A 25,443-nucleotide genomic window follows, 5' to 3' on the forward strand; every position below is an offset into this window, starting at 1 on the left:
TTTTTGTTAAGTCACTAAAAAAGATTGATTCTGTATCACTGTGAAGCCTAGTATTCTCTCTTTCAAGTTACTAGGTAGACGAAAATCCTTCATTCCCTGTCAGCTACACTAGTTTGGTTGCACCTCATCCAACAAAATCATTCAAAGACAACAAGGGGAGACCAAATTAGGATAAATCACTTATTTTATTTAATAAGAACAAATACAATAAGCATCTTTGGCTATGGTATAACTGTATAGTATACATATTTTAAATTTTTGGTCCCAGATCTTATAATATACCCTCAAGCATGTTTATGTTCAAGAGTTTACACCTAGTATTCCAACATATAAATGTAATATATAGATATATATAATTTGAGTCTGATCCATTCCCATATCTTATCACTTAATCAGCCATGGTAACATATCTCAAACAGCAGCCACACCATCTTCAAGTGATGTATACTATCAGGGGGAAGTTTCAATTTAATTTGTAGGTAAGGTAATTGTACCTCATGGGTCAAAATGTTCTTCAATGAGCTTCATATGCTTTGATACAATGATATTTTTATGATGCTTCCCAGACCTTGTAATCTCTTCCCTCTGTAGCCAAAGACCATCTTTCAGGCCCACTTGGGGGCTCATAGTGGCCTGGACCTATCTTCATTGCCACTTTTTGTTCGATCACAGCTGCATAAACATCCCTTTCTGCCTTTGTTATTTTAATCTGAATCATACAGAGAGAGAGAGAGAGAGAGAGATGATTAGTAATTTGTTGGACCTGCATGTATAGGATATATAGAACTTAACATATATGTATATAACACAATCTAAGAATTGTTCTGCTTTTGTCATCTATCAAGTTGACCAAAATCTCATGCAAGGGCTCAATTGTGCTTGCTACATTTGAATAAAGGGTAGCAATGAAATTAATGATACTTACCGTACTCCGACAATGGATTTTGTTCCGGTTTCTCAAAGAGATAAGTTCCGAAATTTCAGATTTCATGTGAGAGAAAATGTGATCATAGAAAACTGCTGGTGTTCCAGGATGAGTCAGGATGTAAGCATACCCTTGCATCTCCTTTCCACCTGGAAATCTCCAATGACCCTTCAAGGAAAAAATGAATAAGAAAAAAAGAGAAAATAGGACAAAGGTAAACAAGTTAGATCATACTCTTACAATATCCAACATAAAAGCTATCAACATTAACTAGATTTGCTAGAATCTCTTCTTGTTGGTCAAATTTTCAAGCAACATGCAACAATTCAACAGCAGGTGGAAAAATATTTCAACCCTTGCCTGTCTGATGACTTTTTTTTATCTGTCCTTCCAAGCATCACTGCGAAGTTCAAACCATATGGCAAGTGGAGAGGTTCTAACATACGCCATAGGAATACACTCGGATCTTAAAAGAGGAAGGTGAGAGAAAGGGGTACAGCACAGGTACATTTTGTTTCATATATAATTTTCTAGTTGGTCAATCTTGGATAATTGAGCATAATAGCTTCTGGTAAAACAAAATAACAAAAACAATTATTTAAAAAAGAAGGGTAATCAGAATAATAAGTCTACCTGAGTAGAACCAGTATCATGATTTTCTATAAACGTAACAGCCCGGGATGGCCACCACCCAACAACCCCTGGAGGTCTTCCCTTCTGATCTGATAATCGCCAATATTCACATCTTTCAAGTGCCTATATAGAAGATTTGTTCTGTAAGTCTATTTTACGTTTGGACTGATAATATAAAGAGGAAATGTAACATAGGAAAGAGTGCAAGGAGGAGAGTATCAAAAAAGTAAAATCATTTTGAAAAATAAAATTTGAAGTTTTTCTCTTTTTGCACCACCTCCAAATATTCAGAGCAAAACCAGAGAATGTGCGGGAGATCCTAGGACATCAAACATTCAAAAAGAGTAGCAGGTATTGTGAAGATGAAATTTTGGTATTATTATTTTATTTTTGGGTTAAGGGTACTCTTGTATTTTTGTCATCTTTTACTCATTAGGGTTGGTTTCTATTTAAGTTGTATTAAGAACACATTTTAAAGTAAGTGAGATTTAAGCAATAATATTTTTCTTCTCTAAACTCACATGAAACTCACAGGTATAACTGGCTGTACAAATGAAGATGCTGATCATAGAAGTGGCATGGATGAAGCAAAGAATTGCTTTTGGATAGATTTAAATTTACATAGCAAACTAGCCATGCTTTATGTGAAAGAAAGATGGCAAGTAAGAAACAGTTAGTTCTACTAAAATGCAATATCTAGACAATTGCATGAAAGCCAACAGAGGACAGAGCTTCAAATGAATATAATCAACAGAAGTTGGAGTACCTATGCGGGAGAAGATGAAAGAAAATGCAAAGATGGTGTGGCCATGTTCACAAAACTTGAAACAGCACGAGTAAGAAGGTGACATGATGCAGATTGACATCTTTCTAAAGAGGCAAGGACAAACAGACATGTTGATGTACAGAGGAAAGACATGGAAGCTAATTGTCCAACAGAATCGCAAAACAGACATCATGCTGCCTAAAACTAAAAAAGAGAAATGATGGATCACCAAGTCAAAATAAAAGTGTATATTAACATCTTGTACAAATATCTATGTACTCCTAAAAACTAACAAGATTCTACCAAGTCATAATGTGAATCATATTAGATCCAGAATTTTAAAGTAACTGCTTGTATAAGGTACTGGGGATGCATAAATTGATTTCACAATGTGGAGAAAATCACTTTAATTGTTACCAAAAAAGAAAAAGAAAAAGAAAAAAGAAAATTAACTGTAATCTCAAAATGTATCTATGTTATGAAGCAAGAAATGCTGAGGGAAAATGTTAATTTTACATGCAGTTAGAAAGGCCATTCACTTGGTCCATTTCTAAAGTCATGTAAAAACAACAGACTGACTGTAATTTCTTCCAAAAGCCAAGAATAACATCTTGTGAATGAATGCTTACAGCATGAAGAATTCCTTTTGTCGTGACATCAAAAGCAGCAGCAGTTCCATTAGTATCATTGATCCAGTCAACAATTCTCTGCCTATGTGCATCTTGATTGTGATCCATCTCACCATATGTGTAATTGAGGGAATCCCAATACTCGCCTACAGCAAAGTAAGGTTCACTTGCTTCAATATAGTCCTTGACATATCCTCCCCAAAATCCCCGAACAAAATCAAGCCTCCATCCATCATACCCGATTTCTTCCCTGCAGGTCAAGTATCAGCAGCAAAAACTCAACATTCAAACTTACTGCCTAGTCAGAAGAGTCAGAAGAATCAGAAAGTGAGTACAGACCAGAGAAATATCACACGTCAACTTAATAAGAGTAAAGCTTCCATTGAACTTTCAATGCTCAAATGCAAAAATAAAAGATACAAATTATAAGTAATACATGAACCTTTTTAAATTTATACATATATTTGCATCCCTGAGTAGTTTATTTTTGTTTTGTTCAAATAATGGAATACTGACACCCAGAAGTGAAGAGACTAAACAGGTGCAATCATCATATTTGGAAATATAATAGAATCCAAACCAAAAAGAAGAAAATGCACAAATGTGTTATGGTAAATGAGGAACACAGTTTGACTTCATGATATATACACATCCAGGCAGATGTCCCTCTCAGACAGGTGAATATAGTTGATAAACAGCATCAAGGGATACACAGGTTGTACACAAAACAAAATTATGACCCTATATCCTATACTCTATAATCTACACTCTGTTGACCACAATGTCCAAAAACTCTCTAGAAAGGGCAAACAATCCCCATGATCCAACAAGTGAAATAGGACAGATAAAAATAATAAAGTCTAGCCCAAAATGCGCACAAGCAGAGGCAGAGGCACGTGTGGCCTGACTTTGTTTATCTTTGTATATATAGGCAATATATATTAATCAGCCCTACTCAGAATTTGAACACCGAAGTTCACATATTTTGAATTCCTCCCCTCCCACAGATCTGGAACACCCAACACACCCACCTCAAACTTTGTACACCAACCTCATAACCCACTCACAATCTTTTTTAATTCTAATGTAATACTCTCATAAACAATGCTACTTACCCAAAAAGTGTTTACAAAGTGAAGTGTATGGTATACATATAAAGTTGGCATGGAGTGGCCACACCCAAAATGTATCTAGTTCATACACTACATTTTTTTTTTTTTTTTTGGTTGATACGTTGCAGTACTGTAGCCTCATACAACGATCAAAAATATACCCTCAGATCAACAAAAGAAAAAGGTAATAGCCGAAAGATAGCTCTCTTGGTAAAAATAGATTATGTTGAATTAGTACACTAAATTTGGAAAAAAAACTGCCTTCAAGCACCATCAAGACTGGGTATGAGTTGTAGACTCATCGACAGCAAGCAATTGTAGCGCTCCATAAATTTATTTTGGATAGAAACAATTCATCAATATATTCAAATTCTCTTTTATTTGTGATTTGAGAAGTTTAAATTAGAAGGTTTATTGGAAGCGGATGATAGATATAGATATGTGTGAAGATTTATTGGAAGTGAATGATAGATATAGATATGTGTGATTTCTTTTATATAAATTCTAATTTAAGTTTTGGAATATAAACCCAACCAAAATTCATGGAGCCACCACTGCACACAAGATATCATATATCAAGGAAATTCTCAAAAAGGAAAGGCGAACATAACTAACCTCAGCCAACATAGCCATTCTTTGAGATCCTTCCTCACAAATTCTTGTGAATGATCAATATTTGGAGCAGCATGGAAACAATCTCCACTACTCTTGTTTCCCTTTCCCTGTATGACAGAAACAAGGTTTTTTAAACAATCTTCAATGTAAATACACAAAGCAAACATCCATCAACAGTCTAATCATTGCATACACAGTTAACAATAATTCCAGCAGAATGAGAAACTTTAGCGATCCTTCTTTTTGCTAAGAATTTATCCTAGTGAAAGAAAAGGATGCAGATTGGGATTTCTTAGTTAAGAAAAGTTAGCTTATGTATTAAAAGGTGCCAGCCAACCACAGGGAGCTCAAACTTGTACACACAATGTACACATAAAAGAAAACTATGATTCTACTATATATATATAAAAGATATACAACTCCCCAAAAAGACAGTAGAAGAAATTGAAGAAAAGTCTCCCTGAGCAAAAACAAAATATTGAACTCTCTACAGACTCAAAAGATCTCCTATTCCTCAATCTCCACAAGCACCACATTAGACATCAAAAACTTGTAAAAACTGGCCCTTCGATGAACCCTTCTCTATGAAACAAACACCTCCTTAATTGACCGCTGCATCACCTGCTCAACTCCAAACATAGGGAACAACATACTCCACACCTCTTTAGCAACAAGGTAATGCAATAAAATATTATTCACACTTTTCCCTGCACTCTTGCACATGCAGAACCAAGCTAACAAGACTTTTCCTTGCCTCAAATTGTCCATCATCTGGCCATCGTCTAAGAAAACAAAGTAACACTAACAGGAGCCTTTGAATGCCAAATCCCCTTCAACAGAAAGGATATCCCCCACCCAACCAGCTTCCGATAAAAGGAGACCACCAAAAATACTACCATTCTTAAGCCCTTTCCACACCTGCCCTAAAGTATTCCAGACAAAGCCTCAACTGACTCCGCCTCCCAATCCTAAAAAGGACTCCAAAAGATAAGAGTCCAAAGCACTTCCAACAATCCTCCAACAAGATACCTGAGTTAACCACCACAATCCCATAAAGATTTAGAAAAATCTCCCTGAAAGGCCTTGGCCCACACTAGGAGTACTGCCAAAACAGCACTTTGCATCCATTGCTAACGATGAAAGAAATCTTCCTTCACCCTCAAAACACTCCCAAATTTCCACACCATACAGCCCCTTATGTCATTAGTCAACCAATCCACCCAATTATGATCTAAGTAGCGCACACAAGGACAGGTGACATGACACATGGACATGCCAACAAGGCAATTTTTATTTTTATTTTTATTTTTAAAAGCTGGGCATAAGTTATTAAAAGTTTATATTTTTATAAATTTATTATATGTCAAATTTGAATAGAATATTCAAAAGTAATTGTTAAGTATTATTGTATAAGGGTAGTTAAGGATAGTTATGTCTTTTGTTCCTTTAGTCTTTTATTATAAGTATGTGTAACCTTTAGTCTTTTATTATAAGTATGTGTAACCCTAATAGGTTTATGAGAGTGAATAATATACAGTTCTCTTCCTTTTCTTTCTTTTATGCAAATCTAACATGGTATCAGAGCATCATCTTCCTTCTTGAAGATTCGTTTCTTTTTCTTGTTTCTTTCGTTCTTCCTTGTACACAGAAAAAATCAGAAAAAAAAAAAAAAAAAAAAAAAAAAAAAAAAAATCCTTTATGGTCGAAATTTGATGGGTTTTCACCCTAGATTTTTATTTTAATTTTTTGATGAGTTTTTGAGTGTTTTTCCAATTTTTGTTGATTTTTGGAAAAAACGATTGATTTTTTGGAAGCCCCTGCTGCGGCCTGTTTTTGGCTGTTTTTTCTCTTCCTCCCTCTACCTTGGGAGCCGACTGGGACTGATCTAGGGTTGGGAGGACTGGTTTTGATGATTTGGCAAGCTTTCACTCTATTTTTGTCAATTTTCCTCAGTTTCAGCACGTTTTCTCTCAGTTTCTGACTGGTTTTGGTCTCTCCAGCCCCTGTTTCGGCTCTGTTTTTGTCTCTAGAGGTAACTATTGTCCCTAAGTTGAGTTGGTGGATTGCCTCTGTTGGTTTTTGCTGTTTTTCGACTGGTATTTGCTTTTTTCCTATTGTGGGCATTTAATTTTCAATGGCTGAGGGTGAGACTAAGGATACAATTAGTGATGAGGGTGGCCTCCGTCGTGTTATGACTCTTACCGACAATCCCTCTCTTCAAATTAGTCCTGTTAAATTGGATGGTTCCAACTATTTGATTTGGTCCCGCTCATGTGGTCTTGCTATTGCTGCTCGCCGTTTGACTGGCTACATTACTGGTTCTCTTCCCCTACCGGATGGTGATGCCTCACTCCATACTCAATGGATTTCTGAAAATGCTCTTGTTATGACTTGGCTCATCAACTCTATGCAGCCCACTATTAGTCGGAGTTTCCTTTTATTAGATACTGCTCATAAGATTTGGACAGCTGCAGCCCAAATGTACTCCCAACAAGGTAATGATGCACAGGCGTATGAGTTGAGGAAGAAGCTTCGGAGCTTAGATCAGAAAGATAGATCACTCGCAGTCTACTATGCTGAGTTGAGTAGTTTGTGGCAGGAACTAGACTATTACCAAAGCTTCCAGGCTGTTTGTTCTCAGGATGCCACATTGTTTCAACAAACCGTTGAGAAAGAGCGTGTGTATGACTTCCTTGCTGGCTTGAACTTGGAGTATGATCAGATTCGCGTCCAGGTGTTGGGTCGTTCACCTTTTCCCACCCTACGCGAGGCTTATGCCCTTGTCCAGCAAGAGGAGAGTCGCCGTAGTGCTATGGTACATTCCTCTATTCAGGATCGTTCTGCTTTAGCTGTTGCTCCTCCTCCTCGGGCTCCTCGGCCGAGTCCAGTTCAGTCTGGGAGTCAGGGTACACTGGTTGATCGAGATCGCTTGAAGTGTGATTATTGTGGGAAAGACAGACATGATCGAGAGCATTGTTGGAAACTGAATGGTCGCCCTACTCGGGGTCGAGGTCGTGGTAGTACAGCTCGACCCCAAGCACATGTGTCCGAGATTGCTGTGAGTCCTTCTGAGCCCAACACTCTTTCCCAGGATGAGTTACACACTCTCAGACGTTTGATGGCTCGACTTGACTCTCCTTCTACCACAGCTTCTTCTACTTCTGCTTCTTCCAATTTTGCCAACACAGGTATTCCTGCTAGTGCTCTTAGTACCTTATCATCGCCTTCTTGGATTATTGATTCCGGTGCCACCGATCACATGACAGGTGCCTCTAGTCTTTTCTATTCTTATTCTCCTTGTTCCGGCCGAGACAAGGTTCGAGTGGCTGATGGCACTTTATCCTCTGTCTCTGGCAAGGGTTCAGTTCATTGTTCATCTTTGCTTTCTCTTTCCTCTGTGCTTCATGTTCCTACTTTTTCCACTAATCTGCTTTCTGTTAGTAGTCTTACTACTTCTCTAAATTGCTCAGTGACATTTTTTCCTACTCATTGTGTCTTTCAGGACCTGGCTACGGGGAAAACGATTGGCAATGGTAGAGCACAAGGTGGGCTGTACTTTCTGGATGCCGTTCCTCCTGTCGTCCCATCTCAAGCTCTCAAGTGCACTATTGGCTCCTCTCTTTCTCTCCTTCATCAGTGGCATCGCCGTTTGGGTCATCCTTCCTTTAATGTTTTAGAGAAACTTTTTCCTTCTTTAGTTCGTGATTGTCCTAGGAGTATTTTTGGTTGTGATGCTTGTGAACTTGCAAAGCATAAACGTACTTGTTACCCTTCAATTAATAAAAGAAGTACTTTTCCTTTTATGCTTATTCATACTGATGTGTGGGGCCCTTCCCCTGTGGTTTCTACTTCTGGGTATCGATGGTTTGTTACTTTTATTGATTGTTTTTCCCGTGTGACTTGGATTTACTTGCTTCGAACTAAGAGTGAAGTTTTTTCTTGTTTCCAAACTTTTCATAAAATGGTGACCAATCTTTTTAATGCTCAAATCAAAATTCTTCGTAGTGATAATGGGACTGAGTATGTTGATGGCGTTTTTCGGGCATATTTAGAGGAGCATGGCATGCTTTATCAGACTAGTTGTGTTGGTACTCCTCAACAGAATGGGGTTGCCGAACGCAAGAATGGCCATCTTCTTGAAGTTGCTCGCTCTCTCTTGTTTACCATGAATGTCCCTAAGTCTTTTTGGGGTGATGCTGTTCTTACCGCTGCTTACCTTATCAACCGTATGCCTTCCAGTGTCCTCCAATTCCAAATTCCTCTTCAACTGCTTCCTGTCGCATATCCCACCTCGTCTCTTCCTCCTCGGGTGTTTGGGTGTGTCTGTTTTGTTCATTTGCAACCTCGTACTCGTGGGAAACTCGATCCTAAGGCTGTGCGTTGTGTCTTTATTGGTTATTCTGCTACTCAGAAGGGTTACAAATGTTATGATCCTCACACTCGCAAAGTGTATGTCAGTATGGATGTCACTTTCCGTGAAGCTGTGTCCTTCTTTCCTTCTCCTCCGCCATCTCCTCCGGGGGAGAGTAGTGGTATGGATGAGATTGCGGATGAGGAGATGGCCTATCAACACGAGTTGTCTTTTTTCCTTCCTAGTCAGCGGACTATTATTTATGGTGAGGGGGAGCCTAATAGTTCTCTTGATGTGGAGCCTGACATTAGTGGTCGTTTGGACAGGGCTGATTTTAAGACTTATTCTCGACGTCCGAAAGAGCAAGCATCTCTTGTGCCACCAAACCCATCATCATCCCTCATGCCAGTTCCAGGTAATGCATCTCAGTCTATCCCTCTACCTGTAGTTGAGAGTCCTGTTGTCAATGATTCGAGTCTTCCTATTGCTCTTAGAAAGGGGGTTAGGGCATGTACTCAACACCCCATTTCTAAATTTGTGTCATACGATTCATTGTCTTCTACATATCGTGCTTTTGTTTCGTCTTTGTCTTCTGCATGTATTCCCCAGGGTTGGACAGAAGCTATCAATGATCCTAAGTGGAAAGTAGCTATGGTAGAAGAGATGCAAGCTCTAAGCAAGAATAACACTTGGGAGTTGGTTTCTCTTCCTAGTGGAAAAAAGCCTGTAGGGTGTAAATGGGTGTTCACCATCAAGCAGAAAGCAGATGGAACAATTGAACGGTACAAAGCACGGTTAGTGGCCAAGGGATTTACTCAGACATATGGAATTGATTACCAAGAAACCTTTGCTCCTGTGGCGAAGATGAATTCCATTCGAGCTATTCTCTCATGTGCAGCTAATTTGGGATGGCCTTTACAGCAGTTAGACGTGAAGAATGCATTTCTCCATGGTGATTTGGAGGAGGAGGTATATATGGATATACCACCAGGATTCTCATCTCAGTCTACAGTTGGGAAAGTTTGTAGGTTGAAAAAGGCGTTATATGGTTTAAAACAATCTCCTCGGGCTTGGTTTGACAGATTCCTAAAGGCTATGTTGAGGTTCGGGTATAAGCAAAGCAATGCAGATCACACAATGTTTGTCAAACGTCACGCAAATAAGGTAACTGTGCTTATAGTGTATGTGGATGACATAGTTGTGACAGGTAATGATGAGGAAGAAGTGACACATCTTAAGATGCTGTTGGCCAAGGAATTTGAGATCAAAGACCTTGGTTCATTGCGGTACTTTCTTGGGATTGAAGTTGCCAGATCTGACAAAGGCATCTTTCTTTCTCAGCGAAAGTATATTCTAGATCTTCTTGAGGAAACTGGCATATTAGGCTGCCGACCTGCTGATTCTCCAATTGAGGCTAATCACCATCTTTGTAGTGGTGTTGGTGATCTTGTGGAGAAGGAAAGGTACCAGCGACTTGTTGGAAGACTTATATATTTATCCCACACTCGTCCAGATATTGCCTATGCGGTTGGGATAGTGAGTCAATTTATGCATGAGCCTCGTGCCCCTCATTTGGATGCAGTGTATCGTATTTTGAGGTATCTTAAATCTGCTCCTGGAAAAGGGATTTTATTTTCCAATCATGGTCACTTGAGGTTGGAGGCATTCACAGATGCTGATTGGGCTGGTTCTATAGATGACAGGCGATCTACCTCCGGTTATTGTGCATTTGTGGGGGGAAATTTAGTGACATGGCGTAGTAAGAAACAAACAGTGGTGTCCAGATCTAGTGCAGAGGCAGAATACAGGGCTATGGCGCATGGTACATGTGAATTGATGTGGCTCCAGTCCTTGTTGAATGATATTGGGTTTGTTTGTAGTGAACCATTGACACTGTACTGTGACAACAAAGCTGCCATTAGTATTGCTCACAATCCTGTTCAGCATGATAGAACCAAGCATATTGAGATTGACAGACATTTCATCAAGGAGAAATTGAATAAGGGTTTCATATGTATGCCTTTTGTGAAGTCTGCAAATCAATTGGCTGATGTCTTTACTAAGGGTCTTAGTAGTAAAGTTTTCCATCCTATTTGCTGCAAGTTGGGCATGAGAGATATCTTTGCACCAACTTGAGGGGGAGTGTTAAGTATTATTGTATAAGGGTAGTTAAGGATAGTTATGTCTTTTGTTCCTTTAGTCTTTTATTATAAGTATGTGTAACCTTTAGTCTTTTATTATAAGTATGTGTAACCCTAATAGGTTTATGAGAGTGAATAATATACAGTTCTCTTCCTTTTCTTTCTTTTATGCAAATCTAACAGTAATAAATAAACAAAGCAACATAATATTAATTAAAATTAAAGAGCCATATATTCCATAATTTAAACATCAATATATCATTCACATAACAATTTCATTCTAAAGAATGCAAAACAATTGTAAAACATTGACATACACATAGTTGATGTGCAGAATATGAGAAATTAGGGTTAGGGTTAGAGGAGAAGAGAGAGAGAGAGAGAGAGAATTAAATAAATAGGTATTAGGGTGTGTAACAAACCTTCCACCTTAGCACACATTTATAATAAAACTAAATTATGACAATATGACAATAGTGCCCTCATTAATATAATATAAAAGACAACTGTTCCAACACACATGATGTATTCATCTTATAAATGTTTTAAAACATATTTACAGTGCACAAATTGAATTTTGAAGAGCATTGTTACTTTTCAATCCCAACCGACAAATACATTTCAGATGTATATTTCCTTTGTTCTTGTTTTGGTTTGAGTGTTTGAGAGCTTAGAGTACGAATCCTATCCTAATTGATCTCTCCCATGCATCAGTTCTACAGTTGCTGTTCAGTCTGGGTTTCAGAAGTGCTTCAAGAATGAGCTCATCACTCGAGAGATGGAAGTTGTGCTTGAGCAAAGATCTCAGCCTGAGTTTCAGAAATGCTGCAAGGGTGGATTTACCGCTCAAGTGACCAAAGTTGTGCTCGAGTGATGATTTTGTCTTCACAGGATTTTTGTCTTGAGTTTTAAAAATGCTGCAAGCCTATGTTCACCACTCGATCGATGAAAGTTGCACTCAAGCAGTCATTGTGAACAGAATTTGTTATAACCTTTTATTCCCTGAGATCTGAGTTTGATTCATCTGGTTCTCTCTTTGGAAAGTGTGAAAAACAAAGTAAGAGAATTGTGAGTGATTTTTAATGTTTCCCCTTGATAATTCATAGATTATTTCATACATCTCATGCAATTGTTGGAGCTCTTCAAGGTGGTTTCAATGATTCTATCTTCCAAGTGTTCAACCGGTGGATTCCGATCAAGTTGGTGATTGTGGATTCAACACCAAAGGGACAAATCCAAGAAGAGGATGGGCATTGAAGATTCGCAAGTGTTTCTAGATCAATCAAGCGGATTCGTTAAGAGATTGATTGGGCGAGACAACTTCGCGTAATCTTATTTTTCCTCATAGTGGATTTGTTGTTTAGCCTCTTGGCTAGTGGTTTTTCGTAATCACTATTGGAGGATTCCAATTGTGATTATTTTTCCACGTTAAAATCATTTGTGTTCAATTATTGATTGCTAAGTTTGGATCTAAATCAATTCACTTCCATTTGTTAATTGATTTAGATTACTCTTAGTTGTTTGTGAATTGTTGTTTCCATCCTTCTGCTTGTTGATATTGGAACTTGATCATAAATCACAATCTTGGGAATTAGGCTTTTCATAAACTGAACCGAACCACGTTTTTGTGGTTCGATTTTGTTTGGTTCCAAGATTTTCATGGTTCGGTTTGATTCCAAATTTTATGGAACTGTAAGTACTGGTTTGGTTTTGGTTTACTTTAAAACTGAACCCAACCACACCATGCTCACCCCTAGAAAATAGACACATTTGAGTTGTTGAAAAATCCATCAAACGCAACAAGTTATGACAGAAGAAGCTGAAAACCAGTTTCTGACAACTCTCAACAACTAAATCCTTTAATAATTACCACCAAAAATGACTAAAATCATTAATTTTTGCAGACTTTGACTTTGAATGATGTTAAATTAACATCCAAGATCAAAAGCTTCAATGACCCATCACAGGGAAGGAATTTACCTGGAAATGCGGATCATCTGCAACAACTGCACGATCGTCCCAATTTAGACGACCACCAAAAATATTCCAGACACCATTTTGATTCTGATACTCTGCACAGCGGTGATTTAAGACAGCATCTCCAAGAACTCTTACATTAACTTGATGGAATCTCTTCACAAGACCCTTCAGCTCATCAGTACTCCCATATCTGATCATTATTCCATAACAGAAATCAATAATTCACATGTATAATCAATTTACTTCCAATATAAAAGAAGAGAAATGAGAAGAGCTAAGAAAAGTCTTTCCAGGTTATCCATCTAAACGCAACAAAGAAACTCACAATTTAGAATTACTCCATTACGTGGAAAGAAATTTAATTTTAATTTTAATATCAATCGCATATGAGCACACAACCGAACAAGACCAAAAAATTTTAGTCTTATTTCTTTCAACAAAAATTGTCAAGTAAAATCTAAGAAAACACAGGAGCAAATTACAGATTCAACAAAGTCAAAGTATTAGATGTCAATGCAGTTTCTACACCTAAAAACTCTTTTTAAAAAAAAAAGGCAGAAACTACAAGCATGAAAAAAGAATAAACACAGGAGAAGGCACGTATGAATTTACTAGCAAAAATAGCTGCAAGCCTCTAGATCCTGTTCTATTTTTATTTGTATTATGAGCTTATTAAACAAGAAACGCAGGGAGAGGCAGCTGCATCAAATACCAACCAGGAAGTTTCTATACAGAGCTTATGGCTAAGTTCAGCATCAATTTTATGTATATGATAGTAAAATTATACTAAAAAGGCTAGTGCTAGTATGACCAAGAACTTTCGAAAAGAAGTATATTCTAGTAAAATATGTATAAAAAAAGACAAACAAAACAAAAAAAAAAGTTCGTTAAACCAAATATCAATCTTATTATACTAAGAAAATGAGATGTTAACATCATAGTTCATAACTATTCCTGCTAAATTCAGACCGTGGTGAACAAGAACGAGTTGATGGAAATATTAATCAAGATAAATGAGCTTGACTACGAAGGTAAATATTATAGGTTGTTTGTCCAAATGTAAAATCTTAATTTGTATCTTTAACATTTTTTCTCAAAATATCAAGTACAGTAATGCACATTAGTACTCCATATTAAGCATGTAAAATTCATACAAATCTTCATGCATTTTATAAGGCAGTACCTGGAATTCAAGTTATATAAATCCTTTGGCATGTATCCTTCAGGTGACACAGAATCTGTGGGCGGTGGTAACCAAACCACAGTGAAACCAAGAGAAGATAATTCTGCAACTTTTTCATGGAGTTCCATGTACCATCTTCGAGATTTATGAGATTCCCAGTTAAATCCTTGGCAGAGAATTTCAAATCCTGAACCTGTTGCTGAACATATTTTGGCAGCGGGTACTATTTCCTCAGCTTCCAGCACAACTTTCTCTGCAAAGGTTGGAATAGAGCTTCTGAAGATGCTGTAGGCTTCTGCAGCCAGCTTTTCGATTTCTTGAAGAATGCTTTCTTGAGCTTCTTTCATCCTTCTAATTTGACCCTTTTCAGAGGAAATATCAGTCACCAAATTTCTTATGTCATCGATGATTTCATCAGTATATGTGGCAGGAGAAGCTACTTGATTTGTCTCTACCTGACCTTCAGATTGGCCATGCCTAGATATTGCAGACAAGCCACTTGAACTTGAAAGGGGTATGTAAAAATCATTTCCCATATAATTCAACCATGTGTTGTCAGTTAGCTTGAGCACAAAAAGAAATCCGAGGTATCCTTCATCCAAAGTAAATAAACTTGAACCACCATGCCCACCTTTTTTCTGAAAGCATGATGCAAGCATAGTCATTAAAATATACAATAAAAAGAACAAAAACAAATGTATAGACATTCTTGACCAGAGTAAAACTGGCATATGAGAAATCCTAATCCAAACTAGCCAGATAAAAAAGGCAAAAGGAAGAATATGAGTGAAGGAATAACTTAAATGATTTTCGAACATCTACTAAGTACTTTCCAGGAGACACGAAGTTTTTCCAAGCAAGATACACTTCTTACTGGCTTTCATCTTAATTAAGTACCAAATAGAAGAAACAATTAGTAAGAAGTAATCACACTTACATAAACAAGATGCACTTATAGAAGAAACAAACAACATGCACTTCTTACAGGCTTTCAGGAGGAATAAAATGAGAAAAAAACCTGTGGCGTTTTCAACAACAAAAAAACACTCTGACAAATCTAACTGTCCTTCAATAACACATTTGGATGGAGCTGAAGGCTCGAAAGTTAAATCCCTCACCAAGACAGCCATTTCATCCCCTAACCAAGTCCCCGCCAACTCGGTTGCAATCCTAAAGCAAGATGGATTGCAAGAGGTCCGACCTGCTCCAAAGTGTTTATAAGACGGCCCTCGGCCCCAAAAGCAAGAACTGAAAGAAATCAGCATAGCCCCTGAAGGAGCACCCAGGTGTCCTATCTTCATTTGCAAAGATTTGCCAGCAGAACAAAGGCGGCCCCTCATCGACTTGATCAATAAGTATTCGGACATTTTTGCGTGGACATTTTAAGATATGCCAAGACTAGAGAAAGATGTTATCATGCATCGTTTGAACGTCATCACCCTGGCTCGCCCAGTCAAGCAAGGTGTAAGATTTTATAAGCCTGAGGTGGAGCTCAACATCAAGGACGAAGTGGTCAAGCTGCTTGGAGCAGGATTTATCAAACCTATCCAGCACCCCACCTGGCTCTCTAGCATCGTCCCAGTTATCAAAAAGAACGACCAAATTCGAGTGTGCATCGACTTCAGAGACCTAAACAAATCTTGCCCCAAAGACGAGTTCCCACTCCCAAGCATAGACACCTTCATTGATTCAGCAGCCGGGCACCATATGTTCTCATTCACGGATGGCTTCAGCAGCTACAACCAGATCAAGATGGCTCCAGAGGATGCTCCCAAGACGGCATTTCGCACTCCCATAGGTAACTTTTTCTATACTGCAATGCCCTTTGGATTAAAAAATGCGGGAACAACATACCAGAGAGCTATGACAGCCATCTTTCACGATATGTCGCACAAAACCTTGGAGTGTTACATCGATGATTTGGTAGTAAAATCCAAAGAAGAGAGAAGTCGCCTTAAAGACCTCCAAAGAGTCTTTGAACACTGTAAGAAATACAGGCTCCGAATGAACCCGCTTAAATGCGCATTCGGAGTCACTGCTGGCAAGTTCCTTGGCTGCATCGTTCATCACCATGGGATAGACCCTGACCCAGTAAAGGCCGCCACCATCAAAAATATACCATGACCAACAAATCTAGACGAGTTGAGAACCTTCCTTGGTCGGGCATCTTTCTTGAGACGATTTATCCCAGCTATGGCCGAAATTACATAACCCTTCAATTCATTACTAAAGAAGGATGTCAGGTTCATTTGGAATGAGGAACACCAACAAGCATTCGAAGAGGTGAAATCAGCTTTAACTGCCCCTCTCTCCATGACGACTCCTCATCCGGCAAGGCCCTTACTCCCGTACATCACTTCCACGCCAAAGTCGGTCGGGGCTCTGATCGCCCAGGAGATCGACAAACTCGAACGACCTGTGTACTACATAAGCAGAGTCATCCAAGGGACTGAGATCCGATATTCCCCCATTGAGAGCGGCACTGCCTCGCCCTAGTCTTCGCCACCAAAAAGATCCGTCATTACCTCCTTTCTTACCCCATCCATCTCATGACCTGGAGTGATCCCATCCGATTCCTCCTCACTAGGCCAACACCTCTCATTAGCAGAATATGACATCACTTGCAAAGCTCCTAAGGCCATCAAGAGTCAAGCGCTGGCTGACCTCTTCGGATGAACTGCCAGGAGACGAGTTCCCCAGTGGAGAACATGAGCCACCTTCGGATGAACTACCAGGAGACGAGTTCCAAGCCGCTGAAGTAAACACCGAAGCAGAGTGGAGTTTGAGCTTCGATGGATCATCCACCTCTAAAGGGGGAGGAGCTGGAATAGTCCTTACTTCCCCAAATCAAACCGAAGTCAATTTGTCGTATAAACTGGATTTTAAATGCTCTAACAATGAGGCAAAGTACGAAGCCCTGATACTAGGGCTATGATACTAGGGCTTATGATAGCACTCCATCTAGGAGTAAGTCTCTTATGTATCAAAGGCGACTCTAATCTCATGGTTAAGCAAACCAATAGAGACTATGCTATCAAAGAGCCCCCTTTGGCTTCATACAGAACCATCGTCCAAAGGTTGACAGACAAATTTGACACGGTAAGGATAGAACATGCTCCTCACTCCAGTAATTGACAACCGGACGCCCTCGCTATCTTGGCTTCTAAGGTAGAATTCGCGGAAGAATCAACCAAGATAAAAGTTCTAAAGCGCTCCATGCCGTGCTCGGTAACAACTATCTTTCCCGAAAAAGAACCCGCCAACTGGAGAGCCCTAATCATCAACGAACTCGTGCCCCCTCAGGTAAGCTATCTTTGAACGAAATCAAACATTTCACAATTTACCAAGGAGTCCTCTACTACGGAGGGCCTAGTTGTTTGTTAGCACGATGCATCGACCTCACTGAAGCCAAGTCCAAACTGGAAAGGGGTCACAATCATTCTTGCGGAACAGGAGACGTGAGCCTCTACAGGAGGCTACAACGACAAGGATATTATTGGCCTACCATGGCTAAGGAAGCAAACGACCTTCAAGGAAAGTGCACCAAATGCCAGGAATTTCCCCCAAAAGCTGAATGTAATTTCACAGAAATCACTTCCGATTGGCATCAGGTGTATATAGATTACCTCAAAGAAGATTCATTACCGCCAGACCGCTCCGCAGCTGCAATAATCAAGAAGCGAGCTCCGAAATTCTTTTTGCAAGAAGGGCAACCTTTTAGGCACGGCTTCGATGGGAAGCCATTACGTTGCTTAGCAGGAGCAGAAATCCATAAAGTTTTAGAACTTGCTCACAAATTGGAGCACCAAGGTGGAGCCAAGCTATTCCAACATCTTTTGCATATAGGTTATTATTGGCCTACCATGGAAGCAGATGCCAAAATGTATGCCAAACGCTGCAAACCTAGCCAACTCCATGGAAACCTCATTCACGCACCAGCCACCAATCTGCATAGTTCAAGCTCACCATGGCCTTTCCACACGTGGGTTATGGATCTTATTGGCCCTATCTCTCCACCGTCAAAGGGACACATATGGATTGTGGTAGCTACAGAGACTTACACTAAGTGGGTAGAAGCCATCCCCCTGAATAAGGCAGCTACAGATACTTACACTAAGTGGGTAGAAGTCATCCCCCTGAAGAAGGCAACAGGAGCCGCCATCTCCAATTTCATTCAAGAATTCATTATATGTCGTTTTGGTATACCCAAAGTAATCCTTTTAGATAATGGGACCCCTTTCATCAACCGCCAAGTCAAACAACTCTTGGTCTCCTACGACATTACACACCATAAATCAATGCCTTACTATCCCCAGGGGAATGGACAAGCTGAAGCAACCAACAAAACACTCCTTAAAATCCTTTCAAGGACTCTCAAGGATTATCAAAGGAATTGGGCACATGTGTTCCCAATGGCGCTCTGGGCATACAAAACGTCCAAAATAAGGCCAACTCAGATGACCCCCTTTTCATTGGTATATAGCACGAAAGCAGTCCTCCCAGTGGAAATCGCCATACCCTTAGCTCGAATGGCCCGTCGAAGTGGAACTACCCCGAACTCCAGACCATCAGAGCTGGAAGTCATTGATGAAAGAAAGGACAAGGCCCAGGCTAATCTTAAAGTTTACCAGAGCCGTATAGCTCGAGCTTACGATACTCTGGTACGCCCGAGATAGTTTCAAGAAGGTGATTTAGTGTTACAAGCTGCACCCCACGTCATTAGGGGAACATCAAACCACAAGTACACACCCAAGTGGCAGGGTCCTTATGTAGTAAAGGAAGTCAATGAAAATGGTTATTACAGAATTTTTGAGCCTGACTCTCAAACCCTCCTAAGCCCCATCAATGCAAAATGGTTAAAGGCTTACTATCCTTAGATATTACTCACTACTGTATGATATACTACAATAAGATGTATTGTGCCCATTCGGGCTTTTTCGTCAATGAATATCTTCGTTTTCCACACTTATTCTAACTATAATCACAAATAATAAAAGCAAATGCGAGTTAGCTAAGTATAAAATTGGCTCCATCAAGTAGTTGAAGATTTTCAATTACAAAAAAGAAAGGAAGGCCAAATCTCCAACATACAAAAAGTCTTAGACTATCATATGCTACAAAGCTATGATCCAACTAAATCAAATCAAGGCCCTGGAAGCTTGATCCTCTTCCCCCTGGCCTTCTTCTTCACTCGCCAGTCTTGCTTCAAGAATCGCTTTCTTTCTCCTCAAACTGGAAGTTGCCAACTCCGCTTCATTCAAGGCTTTCTGTGCTCGCACAAAAGATAGCTTACGTTCCTCCTCCACTCGCACAACAGCAACCAAAGCCTTATCTACCTCGCCTAGCTCAACTTTAGTCACCTAGGGCAACTTTACTCAAATGCATAGAGTTGAGCTCATTAGACTATTGTGTGCCCCAATTTGCCTGACTTCCTACATCTCAGGCAAATACGAAAGTCACAGCTTGTGACGCATTCTTCATCAAGATCACAAAATTTGGTGCACAACATGAACAAGGCATCATTCTTTACCTTCACTTGAAAATCTTCATCATCTTCCACAACTAGTGATCTCAGTTTTGCAAAACTTAACTAATAATGCGCCATTTTTCACATATAAATAAAATATTTTTTTAGCCATCTCTTTTTGTTAGACAGAACAAGCATTTGTTTGCTCATCAAATTCATTTTTTAAAGTATTGAAAGGATAAGATCTTAATAGTAAGTTTTTTGTTTTTTTGTCACCAGTAACACTGATAGATCTTTATATGTGTGTGTGTGTGTGTTTTTTTTTTTTTTGTGTGTGTGTGTGTGATTATATATAAAAAGGACAGTTGATAAGATCCATTACTTGTTCTCAAACCCCTTTGGCTCATCAAATTGTTAAGTTAAAATAATGGATAACTACAAGATGAAGAAAAGTAGCAACCATGTAGGAAATGCAGGCAAACTCATTCATGCTAGTAATCAAATCCCCATTTGTAAATGAGTCTATGGTATAGCAGCACATCTATATTTGTAAATTCAAGTATGTACGCACATGCATTATTTATACAGTTCCACTGTTTCTTATTTTGCTTTTGTAAATGAGATCATTCCCCACACAAACATAATTTGTGTTTTATGGATTTACTTTTCAACCAAAAACTGAATCTTATGCTCCATTACATCAAATCACAGAAAACACCCACTGATGGGAAACGAACGCTCGCACACACACGAGAGAGAGAGAGAGAGAGAGAGAGGGGGGGAGAGAGAGAGACAGAGAGAGTAATCCACAGTTATATACAGATGAAAAGCATATGATCCATTGTTCATTTGTCCCTCATTATATTCAATAATGTGCAAGAATCTGTTCCAGCAAGTTTCATTCTTGTTTCGTTGTAAGTTACAAGAGGCGATAGTCATGGAAGTAGGCTTGGAAAAAGAACTGAAGCATGGAACATTTGTCCTTTGACGATTTAAAGACTTGGGTTGTTTAGTAAAATAAAATGTCTCCAAACAACACATTCATCCACTGACACATATAAACGTATGCACATGTATGAAGACAATCGATTAAATTTTGAAGGGTAATAAGAATATTTATTGGAAGACATAGATAAGGCAGTTTAATGCATGGACCCAGCACCAACTTGAGAAGTTACCCACCGAGTCCAATAAAACTTACATAAGTTTGTAAAAGGTTTTGTTAGGATAGATTCCCTTTTTGTCATAAGAAAATGGCAAGCCACAACGTTCCATTGGATCTTGAGAGGAAGTGTTTTATATTGCAGAATATTTAAGCAACCACAGGCCACAATAGTTACAAACAACTTAGAAATATCTAAGTTAGCTGAGTGAAAGGAATGCATGCATATCACTGTATATCACCAAGTGTGTCATAAATACATGTAAGTACGTATAATACCACCAAATACCCAGCAATAACTGTATTTAATGGGAAACACCAAAGCACATGATTTCGATTTTACTAAAAATCTGTGTTAAATTATACCTTTAACAGCGTCCGCAATGCCTTATTCTTGAATACTACTGTTTCAGCAGGATATGGCTCAGCTGGAATCTCCCACTTCTTACCATCATCCTTGCAAACACCCCAGTGAACAACAACATCTCCAGGTAGATCCGTTTCCATATACAGAAGATTCTTGGCCATCTCCGGACATTTCCTGACAGAAACAGTTACTGAGTTACTAATAAGAACTTCTCTTACGATAGAATGCTCCTCATAGAACCCCTCAAGGCTCTTGTTTTTCTGATTAGGATATCTACTTTCACTGCTGTCTTCACCCTTGGGATGAGCTCCTTCTGATTTGAGAAGCACACTAGAAAGCTGTCCCAAAGCCCCTAGGAACCAATAAAGCTTGTCACTCAGTTCCTTGTCAAGACGTTAGGAAGCAAAGAAACATAAAAATCACTCCAACAAAAATATGATTAAATTAATTTAGGTAGCATGAGAAGGTAGTTTAAGGCTTTGGTCTATCCCGTATTCTGGATTCGGCAGATTTTTTTTTACATAGGTATTGTGGATTCAGCAGAATGACACATTGATTCATGAAGTTTATTTTATTGTCCACAGCTGTTTTCAGAAAATGAAATAATTTAAACACGAAACTGACTTGATGTCTACGCAAAACCCACATCTCACCATTATTCACTACACTCAACCGGTTCTTTTAACAAATGGATCTCATTAACAACCTTTCTCTAGAAAGAAAAAATAAAAGAAAGAAAGAAACTTTGTTATTATTAAATCATTGGTTCAAGTAGATTCAAATTATTTAAAGGCCCTTCCTGAACTGTGACACCAAAACAAGAAAAAGACAGGAGTGACTCAAAACAAGAAATATTTACAAGTGGAAAGATGCCCACAGCATCAATCCTCAACACAGACAGAGTCAGATACAGTTAATTATTTTGTACAACCTGGCCATATACCCAAGCCCTTTTTGGCTCCAACAAAATTGCCATCTTCGTGAAGGTTGTCAATGAGAACCACCTTGAAGTCTCTTCCTTTGTGCTGATACCAAGCTCCAGTTTCCTCATCCTGCAACAGAAGCCCCCAAAAGGAAAGAACAAATAGATAAAAATGAATAAATAAATTCATACATACTGAAAAGATTACATCAATTATGTATTATGTGTAACAAAAGCTTTCAGCTGCTAGAAATTTAAGAGCAAACCTTCAAAACAAAATTTATAGCTGCAATATCTCTGTTGGTACTAAAATTGATCTTCACTTCATAATACAAATCTCCTTCCACCACTGCTGATGATTTCTTCAAAGGAGTCTCGATTGCATAATCCTAAGAAGAAAAAAAAGAAAAAACAAAAAAAAAAAAAAAGAAGAGAAGCTCTTACTTATGGCAGCAAAATGGATGGAATAAAACTAGCTGAATTACTCAAATCCAAGAAATCAATAAAGACCTTAATGAGAATAGAGTCCGGAGGCCTCATCTCAACAGGAGGTTGATCCCATTCACTGAAAATTTCAAAAGATAAAATTGTAATTATCACAAGTTTTGAGATAATCCTAGGTCATTATTAAGATTTTACCATACATAAAATAAATGTAGTTATAAACCTCAAATCATCAAAATTAGACCCAAAATCCACAAGCTCGTGAAGAATAGAACTCAAACTCTGTTAACTAGTGCCTTCGTGTATTTTTTTACGCAAGTTTCCCAGCATCAAACCCAAAACTAAATGTATGAATAAAGAACAATTGGAAATATAAAGCAAACCTTTTTGAACAAACCTTCCACTTCAAAAAAAAACATAAAGCAAACCTGCCAAAGTCATTGACATAGTTTACTCCCCAGTGAAGAACCCACTTCCCTGGAAGATTACATCCCACTGTGAGCTGCCAATTTTCTTGGTCTTTCCCATTATCCAATCTGATAGATATCTTTCCCTCACCCTGTGATTCCAATCGACTAATAAACAACCCAATTCAAAAAAAAAAATTCTGTTTGGTTGCTGCAAGAACATTGTAACATTAAAAAGAAAAATACTAAATATTAGATAATTTAGAAACTCAATACAGTCAAATTTTATTTGAATATTAAAAAAAAGTGGGGGAGCTAAGCCAAGTTGATTGAGTTTTCAGAACATGTATTCCGCATTTTTTTTTTTTTTTTGAATTATAAACTAGTTTTACAAAAATAAACACAAAAAGTAAATAAATGAATAAATAATTTTTTTTCCGCCCCAAAAAGAAAAAATCATATGAAAATATAGTTTTTTTTTTCACTTCTTTCACATATTGAAGTAAATCTAAAATTCAACAAAGTTTGATAATGTCATTCAACTCCCCTCACCCCTCATTCCAAGTCAATCAATAATTGTGATCAAACCCAAAACATAATTTCTGTTTGGCAGCCAAGAAAACTAAGTAAAAAACAAAAACAAGAACAGAAAAAACAAAAACAAAAAATCCAATGAAAAACACTCAACAACACAACCAAATTACATGCTCAGCTAATGATCATAGTTTTTCATTCTCAAAGCCCAATTTATTTTCTACTTTCCCTCTCATCATCAATATACATATCTATCTATAACAAACATAAAAAATATATATAAGAGAAGTGAGAAAGTTTGGACCTTTTGAGTTCGTTTCAAGGGAAATGTCTCTTTGAAGAGAACTTCCTCAGATTCAAAGGTCTCCTCCACCAGAGCTGTATTTGTGGAGGTAGCTCTGAGAGGAAGAGAGAGAGGAGGTCTGAAGTTGCAGAAGATCGAGCCATGGGAGAGTGGTCTTGGTCTTCGTCTCGGTCTCGGAGTGTAATTTAATGAAAATGCTTTGGACTTTTTGTAATTTGGGCGAAAATTGGGGTGTTCTCTGCGACAATGGTAACCAAGAGGCTCCAGAGCGAATGTCGACATTATTATTGTTTTGATGAATCACTCAGAACAGAGAGAGAGAGAAACAGAGAGATAGAACATTTGTTAGCAATTCTTAGTGCGTATATATATATATATATATACGCACTAAGAATTAGTGATGGATATTTATTTTGAATTTTTTATTTTGTTAAAATTTTCTTCTTTTTTTTTTTTTTTGGCTTGAAATTATGAAATATCGCCTATAGTTGGTAGGGGGTATTTGTGATGATTTTTGAGATAACTCAAATAAATATATTTATCTAAAACTTATATAAATTATATCACATGTATCCTAAAACAGGCTTTTTTAAGTAATTTTTTAACTTTTTAGCTAAAATGTTATGTAAAAAAAATTAGTATGTTTGGAATAATTTTTTTACTTTTTACAAAAAAATATATAAAAAGTAAAGAGAAAATGAAATTTTTGACTTTTTAATATGAATTGTTGATTTTTTTATTTTTTTAATATTTTTTAAATTTTTTAATTAAAAAAAATTACTTGTCAAACGAGGCCTAAGTATCCTTAAACGACAATGCTACGTAGCTCAAATTTTGTGGCTCAAAAGTTGCTCAAATGGCCAAAACGACGTCGTTTAGAGTACAGAACAACATAAAAATAGCTAAAACGACGTCGTTTTGGCCATTTGAGCCACTTTTGAGCCACAAAATTTGAGCTACGAGACATTTTCCATCCTTAAAATATGCCACAGATATTTGGTTGCAAGGCATTTGAATATTTGAGAAATACTTGAGAGATAGAGACAACCATTCATTTCACATCAAAGCAATTCTAATGATCAAGTTAAAGAGTTTAGCGTATTTTAGAAAGTTTTTTTTTTTTAACCTATTAACTTTTTTTTGAAAAAATATATTAAAAAAAAAAAAAAAAGTAAAGAAGTGATATAATTTAAATAAACTAATAAATCAATAATTTGTTTTTTTTTTTTTAGTTACCAAAATAGGCCTTTGTCAAAATTAAAAAATGATTTAGAGGTTGTTTAGGAATTGATCTTTCACTTTGTTTGATTTGCTTTTCAAAAATTTATTTTAGAAATTAAACCAAACATGACTCATTTTTTACCAAAAACCAAGAAAAAAAATATTTTAAAAAAATAATATGACAATTTATAATAATTTTTTGGCTAAAAATTTAGGTTGCGTTTGGTAGAGTTTTGTAAATATGATTTGAGAGAATGAGTTGTATTTTGAATTTGTGAGT

General features: G+C 37.8%; 1 protein-coding gene across 3 annotated transcripts; it reads right to left on the reverse strand.

Annotated features, from left to right (window-relative positions):
• Nucleotides 1-166: 166 nt before the first annotated feature.
• On the reverse strand, nucleotides 167-24,414 carry AMY3 (alpha-amylase-like 3). 3 transcript variants are annotated; one of them, XM_082894432.1, is made up of 13 exons: nucleotides 23,943-24,414; nucleotides 23,081-23,256; nucleotides 22,764-22,818; nucleotides 22,520-22,642; nucleotides 22,263-22,383; nucleotides 21,331-21,683; nucleotides 14,336-14,973; nucleotides 13,153-13,342; nucleotides 4,681-4,787; nucleotides 2,954-3,203; nucleotides 1,559-1,681; nucleotides 926-1,093; nucleotides 167-709 (listed from the first exon to the last, which is right to left on the reverse strand). In XM_082894432.1, the coding sequence occupies exons 1-13, from the start codon at nucleotides 24,222-24,224 to the stop codon at nucleotides 551-553; spliced, it is 2,745 nt and encodes a 914-aa protein (XP_082750558.1). In that variant the 5' UTR covers nucleotides 24,225-24,414; the 3' UTR covers nucleotides 167-550. The 3 variants fall into 3 exon arrangements, with proteins under 3 accessions (XP_082750558.1, XP_028099207.2, XP_082750559.1); XM_028243406.2 differs by having other exon boundaries at nucleotides 23,126-23,256; nucleotides 23,943-24,410; XM_082894433.1 differs by having other exon boundaries at nucleotides 23,095-23,256; nucleotides 23,943-24,295.
• Nucleotides 24,415-25,443: the final 1,029 nt, after the last annotated feature.

This window comes from Camellia sinensis, chromosome 11, assembly GCF_055761805.1.
Source record: "Camellia sinensis isolate YWXY chromosome 11, ASM5576180v1, whole genome shotgun sequence".
Classification (NCBI taxonomy): domain Eukaryota; kingdom Viridiplantae; phylum Streptophyta; class Magnoliopsida; order Ericales; family Theaceae; genus Camellia; species Camellia sinensis.

What these genes read in the sequence shown, in the direction of transcription:
- AMY3 (XM_082894432.1), bottom strand. Translation starts at nt 24,224, where the DNA reads ATGTCGACATTCGCTCTGGAGCCTCTTGGTTACCATTGTCGCAGAGAA. An exon ending in CGGACTCTATTCTCATTAAG is followed by an intron (nt 22,643 to 22,763) that starts GTCTTTATTGAT and finishes TTTTCTTCTTAG; the next exon opens with GATTATGCAATCGAGACTCC. An exon ending in ATGATACTGGTTCTACTCAG is followed by an intron (nt 1,094 to 1,558) that starts GTAGACTTATTA and finishes TTTTCCTTGAAG; the next exon opens with GGTCATTGGAGATTTCCAGG.